The sequence below is a fragment of the Eulemur rufifrons genome, chromosome 6 (genome assembly GCF_041146395.1).
Source record: "Eulemur rufifrons isolate Redbay chromosome 6, OSU_ERuf_1, whole genome shotgun sequence".
In the NCBI taxonomy this organism is placed as follows: domain Eukaryota; kingdom Metazoa; phylum Chordata; class Mammalia; order Primates; family Lemuridae; genus Eulemur; species Eulemur rufifrons.
In genome coordinates this window covers 58,323,244-58,345,809 of record NC_090988.1, presented here as the reverse complement: position 1 = coordinate 58,345,809, position 22,566 = coordinate 58,323,244, and the positions used below count along the sequence as shown (strand labels likewise).

General features: G+C 41.6%; 1 protein-coding gene across 1 annotated transcript in view; it reads right to left on the bottom strand.

Moving 5' to 3' along the window:
- Window positions 1–22,566, bottom strand: part of SYT9 (synaptotagmin 9) — a 176,521-nt gene that overhangs the window by 109,607 nt on the left and 44,348 nt on the right. Inside the window, exons 2-3 of the mRNA XM_069469496.1 lie at window positions 13,545–13,896; window positions 3,124–3,670 (exon numbers count right to left, since the gene is read on the bottom strand). Of these exons, the coding sequence (XP_069325597.1) occupies window positions 3,124–3,670; window positions 13,545–13,896 (899 nt within the window). The remainder of the gene's footprint in view (window positions 1–3,123; window positions 3,671–13,544; window positions 13,897–22,566) is intronic.

The window sequence follows — 22,566 nt, the reverse complement described above, 5'->3', positions numbered from 1 at the left end:
TGTCACTACCCAGAAAATGAACATGTGTATCCCTTACTTCTGTCAGGGATACACTCTAGCGAAAAGATTGCATATGTGAACCAAGAGATGTGTACATATGTCTTCTCTGCAGCATTGCTCAGAATCACAAAAAACTAATAACAACCCAAATGTCATCAATATAAGAATGCTAGTTTGTCATATATGAATATAATAGAATATTATAAGCAAAAACACACAGAAGCCAAAACTGCTCCATTCATCGCTATGGTTAAATGCCATAATCAATGTTGGCTAGAGAAAAAAGCAAGCCAAAGAAGAGCTATAAAAAGCAGAAATAGACTAAACCAAAACCTATGTTGTCATATACATATGTACACATATATACACATATATATTAGTATATATACACATCACAATATACATAAAATTTAGGATAGTGGTTTCTTCTTGGAAAGGGTGGACTGAGAGGGAATGTGATAAGGAATGACAATCCAAGGGCCAGCAAAAGTACTGGTGATATTCTATTCTTCAGCCGAATGGTGGGTTCATGTCTGTTCATTAAATTATTCCTTCATAAATCTGCATGAGTCTATTACATGCATTGTATTATATACATGTTGCATTATAAAAATGGAACCTTGCCAAATCTCAGATCTTTATGTTCAGTCTCTGCAAAAAGTCACATTCAAAAAAACACAGTTAAAACATCTCCAAATAATACTTTTAAAATGGAATTTTAAAAATATATGACAGATTATAAAATAATCTATAATTCCATTCTCAGGGCCTACCTTCTCCTGTGGCCATCCAAAATCTGAGATCAATGCTTAGAAGATCTATTGTTTACCTGAGAAAACAACTGAGAATTTTGAAGCCTTTAGCCTTATTGTTTTTCTTCCTTGATTAAAAAATCCACGTTCTCCTTCACCCTATAGAAATTCAGGATTTTCCAACAATAGACAGGAAATTCTTAGTCCCAGGAGAACACTGAAATGGCAATGATCTCAGGGCCAGAAGGTCTCTGCAGCCTGCCCCTTTATATCCTCGTCCACAGGAACCTGCTCTAGGAGACATTCCCACCGGGGATCATCAGCCTTATCTCGATTTGTATTGGCCACTGCGTACTGTGTTGCTCTCTTCACAAAGTCTCTAGAAGGCAACTCTCACCAGGATGCCTGTTGAGCTTTCTAATAACCTCTCCAGCTATTTTTATGAAATACATTTGTCAAAAAATATAAACTGGGCCGGGCGCGGTGGCTCACGCCTGTAATCCTAGCACTCTGGGAGGCCGAGGTGGGCGGATCGTTTGAGCTCAGGAGTTCGAGACCAGCCTGAGCAAGAGCGAGACCCCATCTCTACTAAAAATAGAAAGAAATTATATGGACAGCTAAAAATATATATAGGAAAAATTAGCCGGGCATGGTGGCGCATGCCTGTAGTCCCAGCTACTCGGGAGGCTGAGACAGGAGGATCGCTTGAGCTCAGGAGTTTGAGGTTGCTGTGAGCTAGGCTAACGCCACGGCACTCACTCTAGCCTGGGCAACAGAGTGAGACTCTGTCTCAAAAAAAAAAAAAAAATATAAACTGATGTCTCACTAGATGATGTGAGACCTCTCCCTACCATACCCTGAGATCAGATATAAGTTCAAGGCTAATCACTGCAGCTGGCAGTAAATACGCCAATGAGAGGGTTAATTCCTGAGCCATTCATATCTTAGTATAGGAACCCTGCCCATTTTGTTTCTTTAGACCTTCTCATGCTGCTCCCTGATTTTTGCAATTGGTATTTGAGACAATCCTTGCTTCCCCCAGCATCCATTTTCGGGTTTACATATATTACAGTCTTACAGATAAAGAGGTCTGTTCCTTCCCCAATATCTCAAATCACCCTAGTTTCATCAATTTCTATTCTCTGCACCTCTCCAGCAACTTTTCTGTCTTCCTCATTATGATAAAGGCCAGCAGAACTCATGCTGCACTGTGTTTACCTGGATCGCAGGACAAAGCTGGCACTGGAACCTTGTGACATGTGGAGAGAAGGTGACCCATAGAGCAAACAAAGCGTGGGTGAGTCCCCAGTTCATAAAAGTGGCTGAAGATAGGAGGGTACTACTGTGGGTATTTGGTCATTAGGCAGAGGTTTTGTGTGTCTTCTTCCTGAGCAGAGCGAGAATCTTTCACTAATTAGGCTCCAGACTCAAGCTGTCTGAGCTGAGTAAGGATGGTGGTGCTTAGTGGATGCCAAGGTAGAGAAAGAGAGCTATGCTGGCCTCAGAAAGGCTCATATTCAATAAGATGAGCTAACAGTAGTTTCAGGGAATTTGGACAGATGAAAGAAACACATGGCTTTAAAATATCAGAGTTACCTGAGAAAGTCTCATTTTCCTTTTTATTCCCAGAGCATCAACACACTTCTGCAGGATAGTGAAAAGGATGTAAATGGAATAAAAATACCACCTCTGAAATCTTGTGTTTAAAATATAAACATAGATATATGGTTTACCATTTCATAGCACCTCTGCCTTCTTTTCTGAGCCCTAAGTTGGATTTGACCCTCTATAGATTAGTTTTGCCATTATATGTAGTTTCTTTTCATACTGCCCTCCTTGTAACTTTTTTTTTGAGTCTTACACTTAAAAATGTGGTACCAACTCTTCTCAGCCACTCCCGGTTCTAGTATTAAAGTTGAGGATCTTATCGTGGGAAATGCTATCGAGCCAACTTGAGAACAGAGGTTAAGGATCTAATGCTCTGGGATAAGGCGATGTTCTCTTAGCTGCAGACTACAGTTAATAGAATGCCAGGTTCCATTTAGCGCAGGTAACCTAAGAACACTCTCAAGAAAATGTGGTAAGGAAGACAGATAATATCTGCTGTCTATTATGAAATAGCTAAGAATCTGAAAGTAAAAAAGACAGAATGTAATTCTTTAATGTAGTTTTTATGAATAATTCTTAGAAATTTCAAAATGAATACTGTTAAAGACCTGTTTCTGGAAAAGTACAAAGAGGTTCTGAAATACTAGCTAGATGTTCATAGACATGAATTTTATACTTTACCCCCCAAAATAATGTGCAAGTAATCTGTTTCCATGCTAACCAAGAAGGTCCCCACCCCCAAATGAAGAAATGCTGGACTCACATTGGTGACATATTCGATATCCTTCCAAAGGATGCACTCCCTGGGGAAATCCGCCAAGTCTAAGAAGTGATCCACCACCACTTGGCCGATTAAGTCATGACGAGAGAACCTGTCAAAGTCGTACACAGAGAAGTGAAGCTTTCGTGCTTCAAGGTCATTGTAGGGAACCGGAAATAAAAACACTTCATCAAACACAGGGTTCAGGGTCTTTCTGTGCACTTTAGTCTGGTGTTTTGTTTTCCGATCAGGAAGCAAATAGATCTTGACATAAGGATCTGAAGTCCCAGAAAAGTCCTTGGCGGGCAAATTGACAGCTTTGTGAATCTTCACTATGAGCTGCTCTAAGTCACAGTCATATTTTAAAATGAAATTCAGTCTCCCACAAGCTTTGCTGTTACTCCTTCTCCCATCATCATTATCCAATGACCTCTGCTTATATAACTCTGGTTTAATTCTACCAATTCCGGTCAACTGTTCCTGTTTTTGAAGCTGCTGGATATTGAAGTCTGGATTTGACAGGTTGAGTTGTCTTCGGATTGAATTATGCCTTGAATGAAGAGCAAGACAGAACACAGTTATAACCTTATTAGCTATGAGTCTTTCAGAGACTTGTGCCTGGGATGTAGGTAGCCTGTTACGTGCTGTTAAGGGCTTAGATCTGTGGGTTTTTTTTTTTTTTTTTTGGCCTAAATTCAAAATGCTCATCAATGTGAGTAAGCTGCTCCCTAAGGCTTGAAGCTCAAAATTGAGGCTTGGTATCAGGAAATGAACTTACTAACATGTGACCTTGGAGCTTTAAAGGTTTAATGCACTTTCTAAACTGTCTAATATGCCATTAAAGAAGCTTACTCGGCTGGTGGAACGTAAAGATCTGTACAAACTGCTTTAAAAATAAAATTATTCCCCTTTATATACAATATCATCCTGAAATTGAAATAGTTAGCTAAACATTGCCTTAAGAAGAATGAATCTTTCTCTAAATTACATAGAATTTCCTGTCACTGGCTTATGGCTTTATAAGGACATGAATTCTTACTAGTTCAAATGAAATCACTTCATCACAAAAACACAGTATTTGCTCATGTGAAAATGTATGTGACTGGGATGTGTCTGCTTGCAGGGGACTGTGGTGGCTCTGACACGTGCCAGTCACAGCATTAGGATTGTGCTTTTGTTATACCACATGGTTAACACATGATTAGTGATTAGGAAGACTTTTTGTTCCTGAAATAATCACTAATGGCACAAAGACTAAAGGTGAGCTACCATAAATACGTATAAGGATTCAGTTAGAGAAGGCTAGATATTAATATTTGCAAATTAAATATTTGCTAATAGAGTATACTCTTCACTTATTGGTTTGGGTTAAAATTTCCTTAAAATTCTCTTTAACACCTACCTGTCTTATCTGTGTGGGTCATCACAAGTTGAGAGAAGTAGTCATCACTACAAGGTTGTTTTTAAGGTATTTTTGTGTGATTTTAGCTCAGAGTGATTACATTGTTTGTAAGCAGTTGCTCAATAACCTTAATTAAAATAGCCTCTCCACTGCAAGGTGAAAGGGAACAGCTGGGGTGTCTCCAAGGGACTGGGAAAAGTTGGAGAGGCAGAGTCAACATTTGTATTTGTCCTCTCTTCCTTTCTTAAGACTACTTTATGAAATGAAGCTGTAAAAATGGGATTAAGAGACCCCCAAACATGTTTGAAGTTATTCTCTCTTGTCAGCACAGATGTTGTCATGCTGGACATTCCTCTGTATCCTAAAGCAGCCTCCTCATCATTGACCCCAATATGGTACAACCAGAGCACTGTCACACCCAGCACAGGCCATAGTACACAAACACGTCCAAGTCACATGCGTCCCCACATGTGTAAAAATTGTGTGGTCCGAAAGTCACCATTGTGAGATTTTAATCTCTTACAGAGAAATCCAAAATCTTAAGGTTTCTATGTATCTTATGATTTATTGGGGCAAGAGAAGAAAGGCAAGAGATGCTGTTAACTGCCTAAAACGTCTCTCTGCACTAGTTCAGCCAGGTCATTCCCTCGTCCAGAAGCGGAACCTTTGTAGTGCTAGAACAGAGGTTGAATCTGGCTCTGTTGGACTCTGTGGGCAGAAAGGACTGGCAGGCAGTAGAAAGTACCCTGCCCCACACAGAGGCTAGAAGGGGCTGGTGCCAGCCCAGTCTCCCTCTATTGAATTTTCTTTGCAGGCCAGATTCAAAAAAGGTCCATAATTTGGTTCTGCATCAGTTCCCACCATTCTGGTTGGGGGCTACTTAGGGGACTAACTAGTGGGGAGTGGTATGGACCATTCTGGGTACCGTCTAGTTATTGGTGCTGTTTACATGATAAAAGTGCGCCCTCAAGATCCATTGGATGCTTCTTCTCTAGACTGAAGTCTGTAGTAAAACAACAATCCTTTGTCTATACCCAGCCCCCCTCTGCTCCCCAGGGGATTGCTGGGCAGACTCTGGTCATAACAATTTTCCTTTGAGTTTTCTGAGCACTGGAATTAGATCCATCACAGCAACATTTTGTCTTCACCCTTGTCTGTAGGTCTAGACCCACCATGTACATTTTAGTTTTCACTTAAAATGCATGGATTTGGCTACTTAGTAATGGGATATACTCTGTTTTACATGAACATTTTCTTAGACATGAAATCTGAAGAGAAATTAGTACTGCATGATCAGCTTTTTCTAATCACAAAGGATTGTCAGCAGGTAGAGGAAGTATGTTGGAAGGGCATTATGGAGAGGTTTGTACTTCAAAGACCAAAATAAGATCCTGTTCCCTTAGAACCCAATTGCACAGGAATCTCTCCATTCAAAATTCCAATACAGCCAAGGGTACAAAAACCAATCACAGGTATGAATACTATTATCTATCCAAATGTTTTATATGATTAATTTCATTTCCAACACCTCCTTGCCCCCCCAATTCAGAATCTCGCTTAACTACTGGGAAAACAGTTGTAGTGGTTTAAAACAGATAGCAAAGACTGCAACAGGCCATAACAGTTTCTCACTCTCCGGGGCTCCCTCTCAATCACTCTCAATTTCCTTTAAGGAGGGAGTTAGAGTTTAGTGGAGTTGGGGGAGAGGACGCGGTAGAATAGAGAAGCTCACAATAGCCAGAGAACCAGAGAAACTCTTAACCTCCCTGTATAACCTCTGGAGCTCTGGGAGATGAAAACGAGAAAGTAGGACAGGGAGACCACCCCAGGGACATGAGAGAGAAGATGAGGTGGAGGAAACGGAAAATCAATATTCCATAGCTCTCACAGGCTCCTCAAATGGAGGCAGGAAGAAAAAGCAAGTTCAAAGCAAGAAGAGAGGAAAGATACAGAGCACTGTTACGTCCTCAGCTCTCCTAACCACAGATGAGGTGGTTCTAAATGGTTGATGGAGATAGCTTTTGAGTACAGCGAGTAAGAGGCTGCCCAGGGCAAGGGTCTAGAATTTAATGCCACTGAGTGACATTGATTACGACAATGAGTAAGTGTGGTAAGGAGGCATCTGTGTCTGAAGCAGACTGTTCTGTCAAGTAGGTCTAGGGAGTTCTGTATTTTGGTGTTCTCAGGACTCATTGTGAACAACAAATGGAAAGAGAAAAAGTGGACCTCCCTAGGACGGGGGTAAGAGAAAGTGAGAGATGATCTCCTCTGTAAATAAGTCACATTCTAATACTTTGCAGAGAAGCTGGCTGCTGGGGTTTGAACTCTCAGCTTCCTCCACCTCCCATTCTCTCTCAGGGAGGGCAAAGGCTGTTTTCCTGTCATGGAAGGGACAAGAAAGAAACTTAAAGATTGGACTTGGCCACCCAAGACCTGAGTTGGAAGACTGGTGTTCGAACCTGGAGAAAGCTTGAATTCAAAGGTAATTAGCAAAATTTATAAAGTAGATTTACCATAAGAAACTCAAAAACACACTTTCATGCCTTAAGGAATCTGAGCCTTGTACTGAGCTGCAGCTATAGGTCAGGAAGGGGCAGAAACCCAGAGGCAAAGGGATTTTTCTTCCTCTCCTTTCCTCAAATGTGAATTAGCTAGTCCCAGCTCTAGTCTCAGTCCCTCAACCATCACCCAAAAATCCAACTAGGTCCATCAGATCGTAAGAAAGAGGACATTACACTGCAACTCAACAAATGTGAATGTGCAAAGCAAGTGTCAGGTGGGGTAGAAGTTGCCCTGTATCCCGTCTTCACCCCTGTCTCATGCGTCTTATACATTTTTTCCATTAATCTTGAAGTCCCTGCCTTGAAGGAAATAACTAGCCAGTCAGGTGACGAGATGGTCCCCTAGTAACTCTGAAGCAGGGCAGAGGGTGATAAGGACTGACCGAAGATGAGAGAATCCCAGAAACAGAGAGGAAGAAAGAAAGGCCTCTGGCTCAGGAAATTTTCATGGAGGAGAAGGTGCTTGAGCTGGGCTTGGCTATCTAGCTTGGCTTCGTCCTTAACCACCTCCAAGCTCATGCTATAGACTTTAGTAGAGAAATTAACTCAATTTCCATCTTGGTCCCAGCTCTCTAGCAGGATGGGATCTTCAGTTCTTCTTCTCCAGCAGCTTTCTCCAGCATCCCTCCCATATGCCCACACATCTTTTATTCCAGACTCTGTTAAGAGCCACTGCTCAGAATCACCAGCACTCTTCCATCTCTGGGTTTCCTGTGAACCACGGACAAGTGTAAACTCATCTATGTTCCTTCACCTTGGTGGCCCCATCTTGGAAGTGAAACCTTTCCTTGGTTTGGGGGCACTGGTGTCAACCAGGCTTCCAGGTCCAAGGAGAAGAAAAAGAGAAGCAGATCATTGTTTCAGAACTGTCATTGGTTTCTTTCCTCCATTCAAGTCACAGCAAGGAAGTATGGAAATAGTGAAGACAGGAACCTATTTTCCTTCTTTGAAGCTCCACAGGATATAGAGAAAATTTGAGTTGTCCTGAACCACAAGCAGACATTGAAGAAGGGGAAGTCTTGGACAGGGACAGACATAGTTAACAGACTTCAAGGGCAGAAGGAAGTGGAAATCTGAGGCTTTCTTGGCCTGGATTCAAGGGCTTCTAGGATGACTGTGATAACAAAGGGTGTAAGCGTCAAGCCTTGGGGCCAGTGGAGGTGTGTGGTCAAGTACAGGTGGATACACTGAAGCATGAACTGCTTCCTCCCACCCCGTCCCAGGTTAAAGCTTGGTGTCACCCTCAAGTACTTTATGCCCCATAACCTTTCTTCACTAACACTGTCTCTAAAGTAGCTCACATCACATGTCTCTCTTTTCATTCCCATTGCTCCCAACTGAGTTCAGACCCCCATCATTACAGACTGGAAACCGGCCCCCTGCATCTAGCTTTCACCCCTGTCCCATGCATAGTATACATTTTTTTCCAGATTAATCTTTCAAAGAATAATTTGAACACTTCAATATGTATAACTGGTGCTCTTATTGTGAGCCTTTTGAAGGCAGGGCTATTTTTTCCCTCTTTTTATTAACAGCACCTAAAATGAAATTTTGCACATAGCAAATGCTTAATACTTGTGTTCAGAGTAAACATACGAAGGGGGCCATGGACATAATAGTTTCTGATAATTAAATCCCAGTAGAGAAGATACCAATTTACATCTAGTTTCAGGGTCTCGTGGAAGTTGAAACAGGTCTAGGCAACTCCCACTTTTGAAGCAGTGAGTTTATTAAAATCTGAAGAAATAACCATGATTCAAAAATTGTTATGTTTTAGGTCTTTATGTCTAACCAATGTTCTCAACACACAAAAATATAGCTTAACCGAAATGTGCTACTCATAGTGTAATTACAACATTTAATTTTTGTGTAGTACTTACTGGAGTTGCGGCCAGTAATGGGACCTAAATTTAGAATGTGATGATTGTCTTCTTCTTTCAATTTTGTCAGCTTATTTCTGTGACTCTATGGATTGATTAATCCAGAGATAAGGTCAAAACCTGTTGTGAGGCCCTTAATGAATGTGAGGCCTGGGACAAATGGCCTTCTGCCAGACTCACACCCTTCAGGCCCTACTCAGTTCATACTTCTGGCCCTCTGCCATTCTTGTCAGCAGAACAAGAAAAAAGTGGTCTGATATTGACGGATATACTTTGTCAATCACTCATGGAAAAAAGTCATCGTCGTCTTCTATGTGGCAGGGGCTGGATATATAGGGATAAGCAATACAGATGTGACCTCTGAGCTCACAGTCTAGAGGGCAGTATAGGTAATAAACAAGTAAATAATCACTTAGAAATAGAGTTTAATCCTAGGAAGGAGTGAAAACAAGGCAACATGAGAGGGAATTAAGAGTGGAAACGTGGGCCGGGCGCGGTGGCTCACGCCTGTAATCCTAGCACTCTGGGAGGCCGAGGCGGGTGGATCGCTCGAGGTCAGGAGTTCGAGACCAGCCTGAGCAAGAGTGAGACCCCGTCTCTACTAAAAATAGAAAGAAATTATATGGACAACTAAAATATATATATACAAAAAATTAGCCGGGCATGGTGGCGCATGTCTGTAGTCCCAGCTACTCGGGAGGCTGAGGCAGTAGGATCGCTTAAGCCCAGGAGTTTGAGGTTGCTGTGAGCTAGGCTGATGCCACGGCACTCACTCTAGCCCGGGCAACAGAGTGAGACTCTGTCTCAAAAAAAAAAAAAAAAAAAAAAAAAAGAGTGGAAACGTATGGAGGACAGAGCACAGACTTCAGATGGGTGGTCAGGGAGACCTTTCTGAGTACGTGGGGTTTCAGCTAGGACCATTAAGGCTGCAAAGGAGTTCAAGGAGGGTAAAAAAAAAAAAAACAAAAACGAAAAGCATTCTTGGCTGAGGGAACATGTGTGAGGGCCTCAAGGCAGGAAAAGGCTCGTGATACTGAAGGAACTAAGAGAGAGACTAGTGTAGCTGGAGCATGATGAGCTTCTTCCAGGGAAAGTGTCCTATTGAGTCCATGTTAACAGTCCTCTGGGGTTGTGAAACATGGTGGCCCTGGCCAGGAGGTGAGGCTGTTAGGAGCAGATTGTGGCAATATCATGCAGGGCCTCAGTAGACCTGATAAGGAGTTTGTGGGATGGTAATTGAAATTTTCATAAAACCAAAGTGTTACATAAGAAATTTGAGGGCTGAGCGCGGTGGCTCACGCCTGTAATCCTAGCACTCTGGGAGGCCGAGGCGGGCAGATTGTTTGAGCTCAGGAGTTCAAGACCAGCCTGAGCAAGAGTGAGACCCTGTCTCTACTAAAAATAGAAAGAAATTATATGGACAGCTAAAAATATATATAGAAAAAATTAGCCGGGCATGGTGGCGCATGCCTGTAGTCCCAGCTACTCAGAAGGCTGAGGCAGGAGGATCGCTTGAGCCCAGGAGTTTGAGGTTGCTGTGAGCTAGGCTGATGCCACTGCACTCTAGCCCAAGCAACAGAGTAAGACTCTGTCTCAAAAAAAAGTAAAAAAAAAAAAAAAAGAAAGAAATTTGAGTAGGTTTTATAAAACAGGACAAATTTTCATCTTAAGACACGAATCAGGAAATGGATTAGATGGCCTTTCAAAGTTCCTTCTATTTTAGGGATCTAGGGATTTTCATATATTTGGAATAGAGAACTTTATAGAGGTCTAGTATTGAACAATTCTGAGAAAATTAAAACATACCACAGTCCTTGCATACTGGGTCATTATACAAAAGGGCTTTCATTCAAATAAAAAAGAACTAACAGGAATTATGGATGGATCTAATAGCAATTGAGCTACCTAGACACAGAATCCTAACACGCTTGATCTCAGAAGAACAACAAAAAGTCATTCTGACCGGAAATGTTCTTAGAAGATAAGACAAAGTTCATCTTTACAATGTTCCAAAAAAGCATTGGTGTGAGTCAAACATACCCAAGCTGAAGAGGCCAGCTGAGACTGAGATTTCGGACATAAACACTGTGATAGAAGCTATCACAGTGTTAGTGCTTGTGAGGATGCATTTAAATGGGAGGCTATGTCTTCTGTGCACTGGGAACCCTGGGACAGTGAAAACCGCTCAGGATAGAAACAGAAAGAAAGACAGTGACAGCAGGAAGAAAGTAAAGAACACAATGAGAAAGAAGGGAGAAGAAATAATAACTGGAAAAGCAGACTGCTGAGAGCCGTCTCAGCAAAGCATACCTTCCCCCTCCCAAAATATGGTATCAAAAATGATTACTTTAAAAAGAATGTTAAAAATGTTTTGGAGCAAGATGGAAACTTCCTTCCTTTTTTTCTATTTTTTCAATAAGGAGGCTGTGTATGTATGTTTTTTCTTATAATGCAACACAATCCTTAAAGAATTAGAAGATTATACACTATTCTTATTATGGTGAGACCATGAGAAAGATACATATTTCCAGACAGAGCCTATAAAACTAGGTCAGTAGTAATTTAGGTATGTATGTTTTAAATGCAAAACAATGCAAATTGTCAGTATTAGTTCAAATGCTGCTGGAAAGAGTTTAGTTTTCTTTATGGTAGTTCAGATATTATTAAAATTGATCTGGGCCATCAGAAAAGATAATTTAATTATATACTTCCAAAATGAAAATAAATCTTAATGTAAAATGTATTTTACAGGGATAATTCCTTCTCTCTCCTTTTTTTTTCCTTGTACCCAATTTTTACAAATCAGTGGTGAAGATAACGACAGTTTTCCTTTTTTTAAACAAATATTTCTTGATATGCAGAGTATTTATACATTTCCATTATAGTATTGTGATAATTACAGTGATGTCATTGCTATCAATTCATTAAAATTATGGTAAAGTCCTCAGATCAAATCTAATAAAAAAAGAAAAAAACAGCACTGTCACTGTACATTGAAAGGAACCCAGACCAGAAAAGTTACATGCAGAGTAGAACCAAATAGGAGACAATTTCAATGGAAATTTCAATGGCAACTCCATCTAAAAGGGTCTAGCTATTGAAGTACTGAAAGGATTTCATTGTGTGGCTGCACCATCGCGTGAACTCCATGACAGCATCAAACAGAGCTCTGGTTATATTTAAATCTTAAATCTGAAGAGAAATCCTAGTGATAAAATCTGAGGATTTCTCCTAAATCAAATGGCAAACAACTACCCATCTCCTCACAGAGGAATATTTTAGGCTTAGCTCTTTGATTCAGAATTGGAAATGCTGCTAAAATAGGTTTCTGAAAAAATTAAATTATAAACTGTCATATTCCATCCCACTTAATGCGAATGAGCAGAGCCTCTAGGATAAACTTGATTAACATAAAAAAAGGGTAAAATCTTATTTCTGTTTCCAGGGAACAAATAAAAAAGATTTTTAAAAAATATCTCCAAACTGTGCTTGTACTTTCCAAATAACAGCACATGCTATTCCTCTGGCTATCACTCAAGCAAATATTTTCATTCTAAAGAAAGCTGTTTCCTGAGTCTCTTTTCCTGAAATCTCTTTTTGAAAATGAGTTTTTATATCCAGTGATTTAGAACTGGCTGTTTAGCCTCAAACGCACCTTTGTGCGACATCTGCGTCTTGGGAGAGGCCAACACAGCAATAATTAAAAGCAAAGCGGCAGTTCACGTTTTGGAGCACTTACTAGGTGCAGACCTGTGCAAAGCACATGTTATCATTTCATTCTTAAAACCACCTATAAGTTACTACTACTACTATTTCTCTTCTACAGATGAGGAAATGGATACATATGGAGGGTAAGTAATTTGTCCAATGTCACACATGTAAGTAAAACCAGTTCATTTGACCTCAAGAGACCACACTTTTTTTTTTTATCACTGCACTGTATTATTTCTCTACTGCTTAAGAGCAAAAAGCATCCAGACAATGGAAAGAGAGTGACCCTAGGCCTGGGGACTCTATGGGCCTCCCAAAGGCCAGAGATGGACAAAGACATCCAGCCACATTGTGGAGTCCAAAGAGAGCCTGTGTGTAACCTCTATGCTAGGTCAAAGGCACAGGGAATAAATTCTATAGCACCAGGAGGGCAGCAGGGAAGACTGGTTAGGAGCTCAGATTCTCATGTTGGTTGAACCAGAGTTCAAATTCTGGGTGTTTACTTATATATGACTTTGCTACTTAAGCTCTTTGACTCAAATTTCTTCTACTGTAAAATGAAAATAATAATAGCATCTATCTCATACAAAGTTGTGAACTGTAATAAAACAATGCATATAAAGTTCTTATACAGTACTTGGTAAATTTTAATAACATTAACTATTATTTTGATGACTAAGTAGAGACTAAGCAGAGCTCAGAAACCTAACTTCAAGCATAGGAAGCACGAAATTTTCCATAATCATGTCTCTGATAACAACCAGACATCGAAAAGGCTACAGGCTCCTTGACCAATCAATGCTATTGCTGTAGACAGGAAAATGGAGTGATTCTTGCCTTGCATTCAGAGAGGAAAGGGGCATTACTGACCGAGCTGACGAGGTTGGCTCTGTGACTTGGCGCTGCACGCGGACGCCATGGGCACAGTTCTCCTGGGCCCCTGCCTGGGTTGACAGGGGAATGTCAGGGGAGGTGTGGCTGATCTTCATGGAGGAGTCAGGGCAGGGAGTGGGAGGGTCTAGGAAGTCCTCGCTGTTCTCCTGCTCATTGGTCTCTGTGTCTGTGTAGTTAAGAGGCTCCTGGTTATTGTCTTTGCTACCAGAGGGCAGGACTCGTTCTCGCCACGGAACCCAGCAGAGTTTCCAAGACACGAAGAGAGACACGCCAAAGAGAGCGAGACCACAGGCAGTGACCACTAGGGTCAGCAGGCTCACTGAGATATCTGCAAAGAAGCAAAAATCAAAGGTCAGTGTAATTGTTCCCCCCACGTCCACCCATTGCACGGTGGGGGCAGAATGACCTTCCCGTCCATTCATCCCTCAGGAACCGACTGCAGAAGGCCATTCTGGGGCATGCTGCTGGGTCACCTTACCCTGGGACAGTGACAATGAGGATTCAGACACAAACCAGAGGATCAGTGAGCAAAAGCACAGAGGAGCTAACATAACAGTCAGGCCATGTTTAGAAACCATAAACAGTATGCTATAGCAAGAAACAGGGTACACTCAGGCAGACTAGGAATGCCGTGCAAGTCAAATGAGACCTACACTATAGGCAGTGCAAATCATTAATGTTTTTTTGAGCAGGGCAGTTTCAATTATCTTAAAAAATAATCTGTCATCTCAGAGAGCTATGTAATATAATTTGGGAATTGTTTGTCACAACTTTTTAGACCAAGAGAAACTAGAGTGCTTTTTCCCCCTATTTTTGCTATTAACTTTTAAGGCCATACGCAAAATGAAGCTCAAGTCCTCTGTGGATTGTGCAGCCTTAAGAATGCACACCACTCCGTGGCCAGGTCCTCAGGACCCAGGGCAGATTGTTGTAGTTTGTGGTTTGGGTTACCCTGTAGCAGACCCTGAGGCAAGTATTCAAGGGCAGGTGGTTTATTATGAAAGAAAAAGAAGCACAGGTAGGGCAAGTGGAACAAGTCACCCAGAGAAGGCAGCCAGTAAAGGGTGCATCATCAAGGCCATTATCATAATGGGGGAGCAGAGGCTAAGCCTGCTGGGCAGGCTCCATACACCTCAGTTACCCCATCCAGGAGGCGAGGGATCTGAGCTGTTTATACACCAGCTCCCTTTAGTCATTGAATTGAGGACAGTTCTCAAAGGGCATTAAACCCCTGGCATTTTATTTATTTATTTATTTATTTTTTATTTCATCTTATTGTTATGGGGGATACAGAATTGCAGGTTACATACGTTGCCCATGTACCGCCTTTCCCCCCAAGTCAGAGCTCCAGGCGTGTCTGTTCCCCAGATAGTGCGCGTTGCACCCATCATGTAGGTATATATCCCTCCCTTCCCCACCCCCCCTTCCCGAGTCAGCACCTTCAAGCGTTAACCCCTGGCATTTGCAACCTACAGCATAGGTGGGCAAAATAAGCTTCAGTGGCCAGAAAAATGCCCCACTGAAATCAATGCAGAGGCCATGCCGGAGGTCTACAGGCCCGTGCTGAAGTGGTAAGGGTGCGGGGACAGGGCAAGTAACAACAGCATCTTCTACGTGGACCACAGTCCCATGGCCTCAGTGAGGGTCCATAACAGTGCGATATCCAATGGCTGTGCCACCATGTTCAAAATAGAGCCCAATGCCCTCCAGGCTTCTGCCCCACCTTACAGCACCAGGGAGGCTGAGGCATCAACCTGAACGCATTTCTGACACTGTGGAGGCTGTAAACTCCTTACTTTAATGGACAACCCTACCTGTCCCTACTGCGCTCCACTATCCTCAGGAGCCCCAAGGATTCTTCCCAGGTTTTGTCTCTACTGTCCACCATTAATATTTGCATTGCTTCAACCAAAAGTTTTCTGAATGCCCAGGTTCTACGCTAAGGTTTCAAGATAATGGGGAACATGACACACACACACCCACATCTTCATAGATTCATATGCTAATGAAAGAGAAAATTAGGTTAGTCATTTAGTCATTTAGTATTCACAATTCAACTATCCACAGCAATGCCCACATTCTGTGATCTGTGGAGAGCTGTATTGCTGCTGGGGCATGCATGGGAACCCCTCCTGCAAGTCACTTACCCACTGAGTTAAGCTGAACAACTACCATGCATGTGCTATGTGACTCTGAAGGTACTTGGTCATTCCTATGAAATGATAAAACTGTTTCTTCATCAAAAATTGTTCTTGAGAGAAAGCCAGCTGTCGGGGCTGGTGACGGATTTAACATATCCCCTCTATGCCTCCCAATCAATCTTCGCCTTGTGGTGAAGCAATATTGTATTTCTGTTAGAAAATACTGGGGTTCCAGTTTCAATATGGGTAACTGAGCTCAAATCTCTTTCACTTTTGTCTTCTCCAATCCCACTGAAATGGGATAAGCAAGGAAGGGTATCATCAATCCAGTGAATCAGTAATTGAGGAATTTCTGAAATTGTTTTCAAGGAAAAGCCAATCAGTGTTGAACACTTAACCCAGGCAAATGGAGGGACACTGAGAGGAAATAAAAATTAAAAATCCCAGGTGCAGAGAAACCAGGGCAAGGATGGAGGCCAGGGAGTGGAGCCAGTGGGGGCAAAGGAGAAAGGGCCAGAAAGCACACCTCACAGAGCCCCAGAGCCAGGTGGGAGAACACGGTTTGACCCCAGACTCCACAGGCTCTCACATAGGAGAGTGGAGAGCTTGTTGGTGCAGACTTCTACAATAGGTGGTGGTACAGGGGCCCCCGGAGAAGGAGGAGACCCTGCCCCAGTTAATCAGGCTGCCACAGCAAACATCAATCCCCACTCTCTCCAATAGAATCTAAAACAAAAGAGGCTCCACACAGTGGTGGAATACCTTAATACGATCTTTAATCCAAATGGAGGCAAAACGCCTTACCTACATCCCGTTAACCACGGCAGCTCCATCCTGACACAGACACTGCTAGGAGACCACCACAAAGGCTGGAGGAAGGGCACGCTAGGAGGCCATAGGGTTTACGAGTGTGATGTGATAACTGTGTTATTGGTCACCAAATAGTCACTTACCCCTACCACAGTGCTCCCCTCCAAGAGAGAAGTATAAACCCCAATCCCCTGATACTGGTCATGGCCATGGGACTTCCTCTAGCCAATGAAACTTGAGCAGACATGACTCATGCCACCTTGAACCAGAGGACTCTTGGTCTCCCACCTTCTGCATGAGAAGAAAAGCTCTCAGATAAGAGCTGATCTTCCAGCCTGGGAGCCATAATGAGAAGATTTGTGGCACTGGCCCAAAATCCAGAATGAGGAGCAAACTTAAACATGACCAACAGCCTGGGGCAGAGCTGACGCTGACCCACAGATCCATGAGCAAAATTTGGTGTTTTAAGTCACTAGAATTTTGAAGGGATTTGTTGCCATAGCAAAAAAAAAAAAAAAAGTTGAATAATATATGTGACCATATAGTTTACTGTCTGAAGCTGGGACACTTTTAAGAGGGAAAGGGGGTTATATTAATAATTATACAGTGATAAGATACTTAACCTAGAATTTGCCCAGGAAAAACCAGGACACAGGGTCACCATGGACTTGAGAATCCTACCTGAGCTCCGAGTTCATAGGCTTAGCACAACATGGCCTCCCAGGATTCATTTGGTATAGACAGCATGTTAAGCAAATTGAAGTCTTGGCTCACTTTTACTAGTAACCATAGGACCCCTGACCTACTTCAACAACAACTCCAGCTTGTTAGTTGAGCTCTTGAACTCAAAAAACAGCTTGCTCAGAAGTCCAATGATGGAGGATCCATGAGAGCAGAGATCTTATCCATCTCAACGTGGAATGCCAAAAATCTAAAAGAGCACCTGGCACAGAGTAGGCATTCAGCAAATGAGGAAGCCCACCTGAGCATCCCTGTATACCTGCTACGTCTACTTCGAATTACGGTTGTGTGGGTTGTGGCCTGTAAGCTCCAAGGGGCACAAGTCACATTCATAGTGACTGTAGATTTTTGTCCATATAGTTACCACAAAAAATTTCTGGTAAATCACAAGAGTTGCTTTTCCTTCTTCACACAGTTGTCATGTGAGTTAGCAGTGGCACAGGGAACACCTATGGGAGAAACCGATGGTCACCTACACAGCCACACCAGGCACTAAGCATAATCATCTGGACGTTTGTTTAGAGATAGCTCAGTGTGCCCTCTACATGCTACATTTGTAATTTTCTCTCTTTTTTCAGAAAGAAGTGCTAGAAAACGACTTTGGCGTCACTACGACCAGCAGTACCCAAGCTTTTTGGCACCAGGGACTGGTTTCATGGAAGACAATTTTTCCACGAATGTGGTGGGGGGATGGTTTTGGGATGAGTCAAGCACATTACATTTATTGTGCAGTCAAACCTCTCTGCTAATGATAATCTGCCCCTCTCCAGCCCTAGAATCACTACCTCAGCTCCACCCCAGATCATCAGGCATTAGATTCTCATAAGGAGTGTGCAACCTAGATCCCTCGCCTGTGCTCCTTACAGTAGGGTTCGTGCTCCTATGAGAATCTAAGGCCGCTGCTGATCTGACAGGAGGCAGAGCTTATGCCATGATGCAACCAATGGGGAGTGGCTGTAAATACAGAAGACGCTTTGCTCACTTGCCTGCCGCTCACCTCCCACTGTGCGGCCCAGTTCCTAGCAGACCATGGACTGGTACCGGTACAGGACCCTGGGGGTTGGCACCACAGACTAAGGCCATATTCCCTACTTCAGACCCATAACCTCAGAAAAGAGGAGGAATAGTCAGCTTAGAATCACAAAATAGCTTTATTTGGGAGAGAAATTTTTTTTTTTTTGTTTTTTTTTGAGACAGAGTCTCACTCTGTTGCCCAGGCTAGAGTGCTGTGGCATCAGCCTAGCTCACAGCAACCTCAAACTCCTGGGCTCAAGCAATCCTCCTGTCTCAGCCTCCCGAGTAGCTGGGACTACAGGCATGTGCCACCATGCCCGGCTAATTTTTTCTATATATATTTTTAGTTGGCCAGATAATTTCTTTCTACTTTTTAGTAGAGACAGGGTCTCACTCTTGCTCAGGATGGTCTTGAACTCCTGACCTCGAGCGATCCACCCGCCTCGGCCTCCCAGAGTGCTAGGATTACAGGCGTGAGCCACCGCGCCCGGCCGAGAAATTATTTTTTAAGTTAAGTGGTAGGTACATGGCCATTTGTTTTATTATTAATCTTAAAGTTAAATGTATTCATTTTACATAGTCTTTGTCATTTATGGTACGTTTCATTATAAAAAATCAAAAAATATGGTGCCTTTAAAAATATTCACAAGATAATTTTTCTAAAGAATAGGAATAGCATAATTGGTCCTTTTGCCAAAGGGTCAAGGTAATAACCAAATGGTCATTCAGGGATGAAAGGAGGCAAATGGCAAACCAGTTCTGATCCAAATCCCTGAGGGTATTGCTGCTCTGGGGATGTGCATGAAATGGTACCCAGAGCTACCGTGAAGTACATCGTTCCCAGGGAAGATGTGGAGTAGAATGCCCTGCAGTCAGGCCTGTTTGTCAGAAACCTCTTCTAGTGCTTTTAGCCCCAGCCTTAGGACACGATGCACTGCAGCAGCATCCCTGCACACCAGATGCCACACACTATGACGCCCCTGGACCCAGCAGACATCCCGGGTGGACACTTATGATTTGTAGGTGATCCCTGCAAGCACAAAAGGAGTGGACCTGTTTCAGAATGGCAACAATTATTGACCAACAAATGAAAAGTTTAAACACCCATACTAATATAGATGAGGAAAGTTGGTTGTCCCCCTAAACTGTGAATGGCCAGGAAGAACATTTGAATAGACAACAAAAGAAAAGTCATGATACAAATGGGAAATCAGCAGCTCAGAAGAGGATAACCAAGCTGGGCTACCAGAATAAATGGCCCCTGACATGAAACAAATTATAGTAATACAAGAGACAAATTAATTTGTGTACTTAGGTTTATAAAATAGCAACTAAAAGTGAAAATTATGTCTTTAGCAACAACCAGGAAAAGATACCCTTGAGATCCCATCTGATTTAGAAGAAAAACAACATGATTGCTGAAATATAAGAAAAATTCAACAGAAGGTAAAGTCAAGGAACATCTACTCGAATATGGAACCGAAAAGCAAAGACTCAGGAAATTTAATCAAAAGATATGAGCTGTAGAATATTCATCAGGTCTAATATTTATATTTTCCAGAAAGTGAAGACAGAGAGAATGAAGGGAAAAATCATCAAAGACAAAGAAATTTAAAAATCCCTAGAACTGAAGGACAAATTGATAGGGGTCCCTTGAGCATGAATAACACAACCTTAGATACATTATTGTGAAATTTCAAAACATGAACATTAGAAAAAAATCACAAATTAGAACCATATCAGCATCAGACTTCTAATCAGAAACAGTAGATAATGGAATAATGCCTGGAAACTTCTGAGAAAAAATTGCATTCACCTTAGCATTCTATACCCAAACATGCTATTAATGAAGTGTGAGGGCTAAAAAGGCATTATTTTAGATCTCCAAGTAATCAGATTACTTTCTATGCATTTATCATAGGAATTTAGCTCAGGATGACTGTAGGAGATTAAAATGAAACAGAAGACAACACAGTGTACAGGAAAAATTGCATTCAACTCAGAAGACAGTGAAAGGAAGTCCCAGCACAGGAGCTGAGCCACAGACCTAGAGAGGGCCAGCCCAGCCTGGAGCAGTTACAGGATTAAGCACCTAATGTACTGCACAATTAAGAAACATTTATGAGACAAGGAAAATTTGAACTGAAAAGTAAAAATATTAGAGATTATTTTAGGTATGATAATTGTGTTGTGGTTATGTTTCATAGAGACATATAGAAATATTCAACTGGTATTTGGAATTTACTTCAAATTATAGATGAAACAACATTGGCTATGAACTGGTAATTGTTGAAACTGAGTTTTGAGTACATGGAGTTTATTATATTAGCCTCTCTACTTTTGAATATGTTTGACAATTTACTAATGTAAAGTAAAAATAGAATATGTTTTGGTAGGAGGAAAATGTTGACCCCTGACTTTAACTTTAGACATCCTTATTTAATAGGTCTTGGATGAAGTCCAGAACCTCCATTTTTACCAAGCATCTCAAATCTCAGATGAATCTGATGCAAATAGTCTATAGATAACACGGTGCAAATCTGATCGAGTAAAATACATATACATATAACATATATAATACATAGTGGTTCAGAACACAAGACATTTTCCTGGTCCTAAGACAATTGTGTCTTAGAGGCCTAATAAAGACAATACTGGGAAATGTAGTTAGGAAATCAGGCCATGGAGAACTTGAGATATCAATGGTGCCTTGTAGGGAAAGTGGTGATGTCGTTAGATAGAGGAAACAGGCAGCACCAGACAGCTCTGATGATGAGATGTTAAGTGTTTCAGGGAACTGAACCAATGAGGAAACTAGAACAAATGTTAGGGATCATCCAAGACAGTTAATGTCAGAATTCCCTTATCAACAGCCCTTTCAGATAAATACAAAGGCTTCATTTTCTATTTGTTTTTTCTATATGTTTCTATATGTTTTAAAATTTATACAATGAACTTGTCTTTCTTTTGCAATTTTAAAAGATAACATTTCTGTGAACCTAAAACTGCTCTAAAAAAATAAAGCCTATTCAAACAAAAAATAATAATAATAAAAAGAAAATCAGGTTGAAACATCACAGCACTCTAGAGTTATCCAGTGGAGGAGAATTAGCATCATACACACCTCAATAGGCCAGAGGGCATCCTCTGAATGGTGACTCTGAAGCTTCTTGGATAAGAAGCATGTAATAGATTTTAGGTTAACATTAGATGCCTTGTTTACATGATTGAACTTAGGTTGTCTGGGAAATGCAATATTGCAGAGACACCACTCTTTAATCACACTGCAGGCACCATAGCACGGTAGTCATGAACACAGGTTCCAGAATCAAACAGTCAAGATTTACTTTCCAATATTAATTGTGTAACTTTAGATAAATTTCTCTGTATCTTGTTTTGTTATACTAACTAACATTGAGATAGTAACAGTATCTACCTCTAGAGGTAGGAGAGAGTGCTTAGACATGTTCAATGAATACGTTATTGCTTTTTGTTTTCTTGTGAGGTATCTCAGGATTTGGCTTCTCCATATCTACATTTATTCTTACTGCCAAAAAGTGATCACTCTGGTTAGTAAATAGTGAGGCCTCCTGTAGCTTTATGAAATGGGTTGGCATCAAGCAAACATGAAGTGCTCAATAGGTGCTTACTTAGCTGAATTACAGAGGACAAGAGGAGGAGCTCCTCTTGAGCACCTGATATTTGCTAAGAACTAAACTAGGAGCGCAAAAGGAATGAATGAATAAATAAAACTAGTCCTTGCCCTCAAGGAGCTATTAGCCAAGAGAATTTCAGTAGTGCTATTTACAATTCACAGAGCACTACTAGAGCCTAGAAGTCAGGGGTACATAACCTAATGTGGGGTTCAGAGAAGGCTTCCCATTAAGACTAAACTAGAAATTGATATCAAGAAGTGGGGGAGCTGCTGTAACAAATGCCTACAGCTGTGAAAGCAGCTTTGGAACTAGACAATGGGTAGAGACTGGAAGAGTTTTGAGGTATAAGCTTGCAAAACCCTACCCTGCCATGAACAGACCAGCAAGGGTGATTCTGACGAGGGCTCAGAAATAAAAGACTAGAGCCACAGAGAAAGCCTCAGTCTTCTTAGAGAGTACCTAAGTCATCATGAACAGGTTGCTCACAGAAATACGAACAGTAAAGACCATTCTGATAAGGTGTCAGATAGAAATGAGGAACTTGTTATTGCCAATTGGAGGAAAAGTGATCTTGTTATAAAGTGGCAAAGAACTTGGCTGAATTGTATTTAAGTTCTACTGTTTTATAGAAGGCAG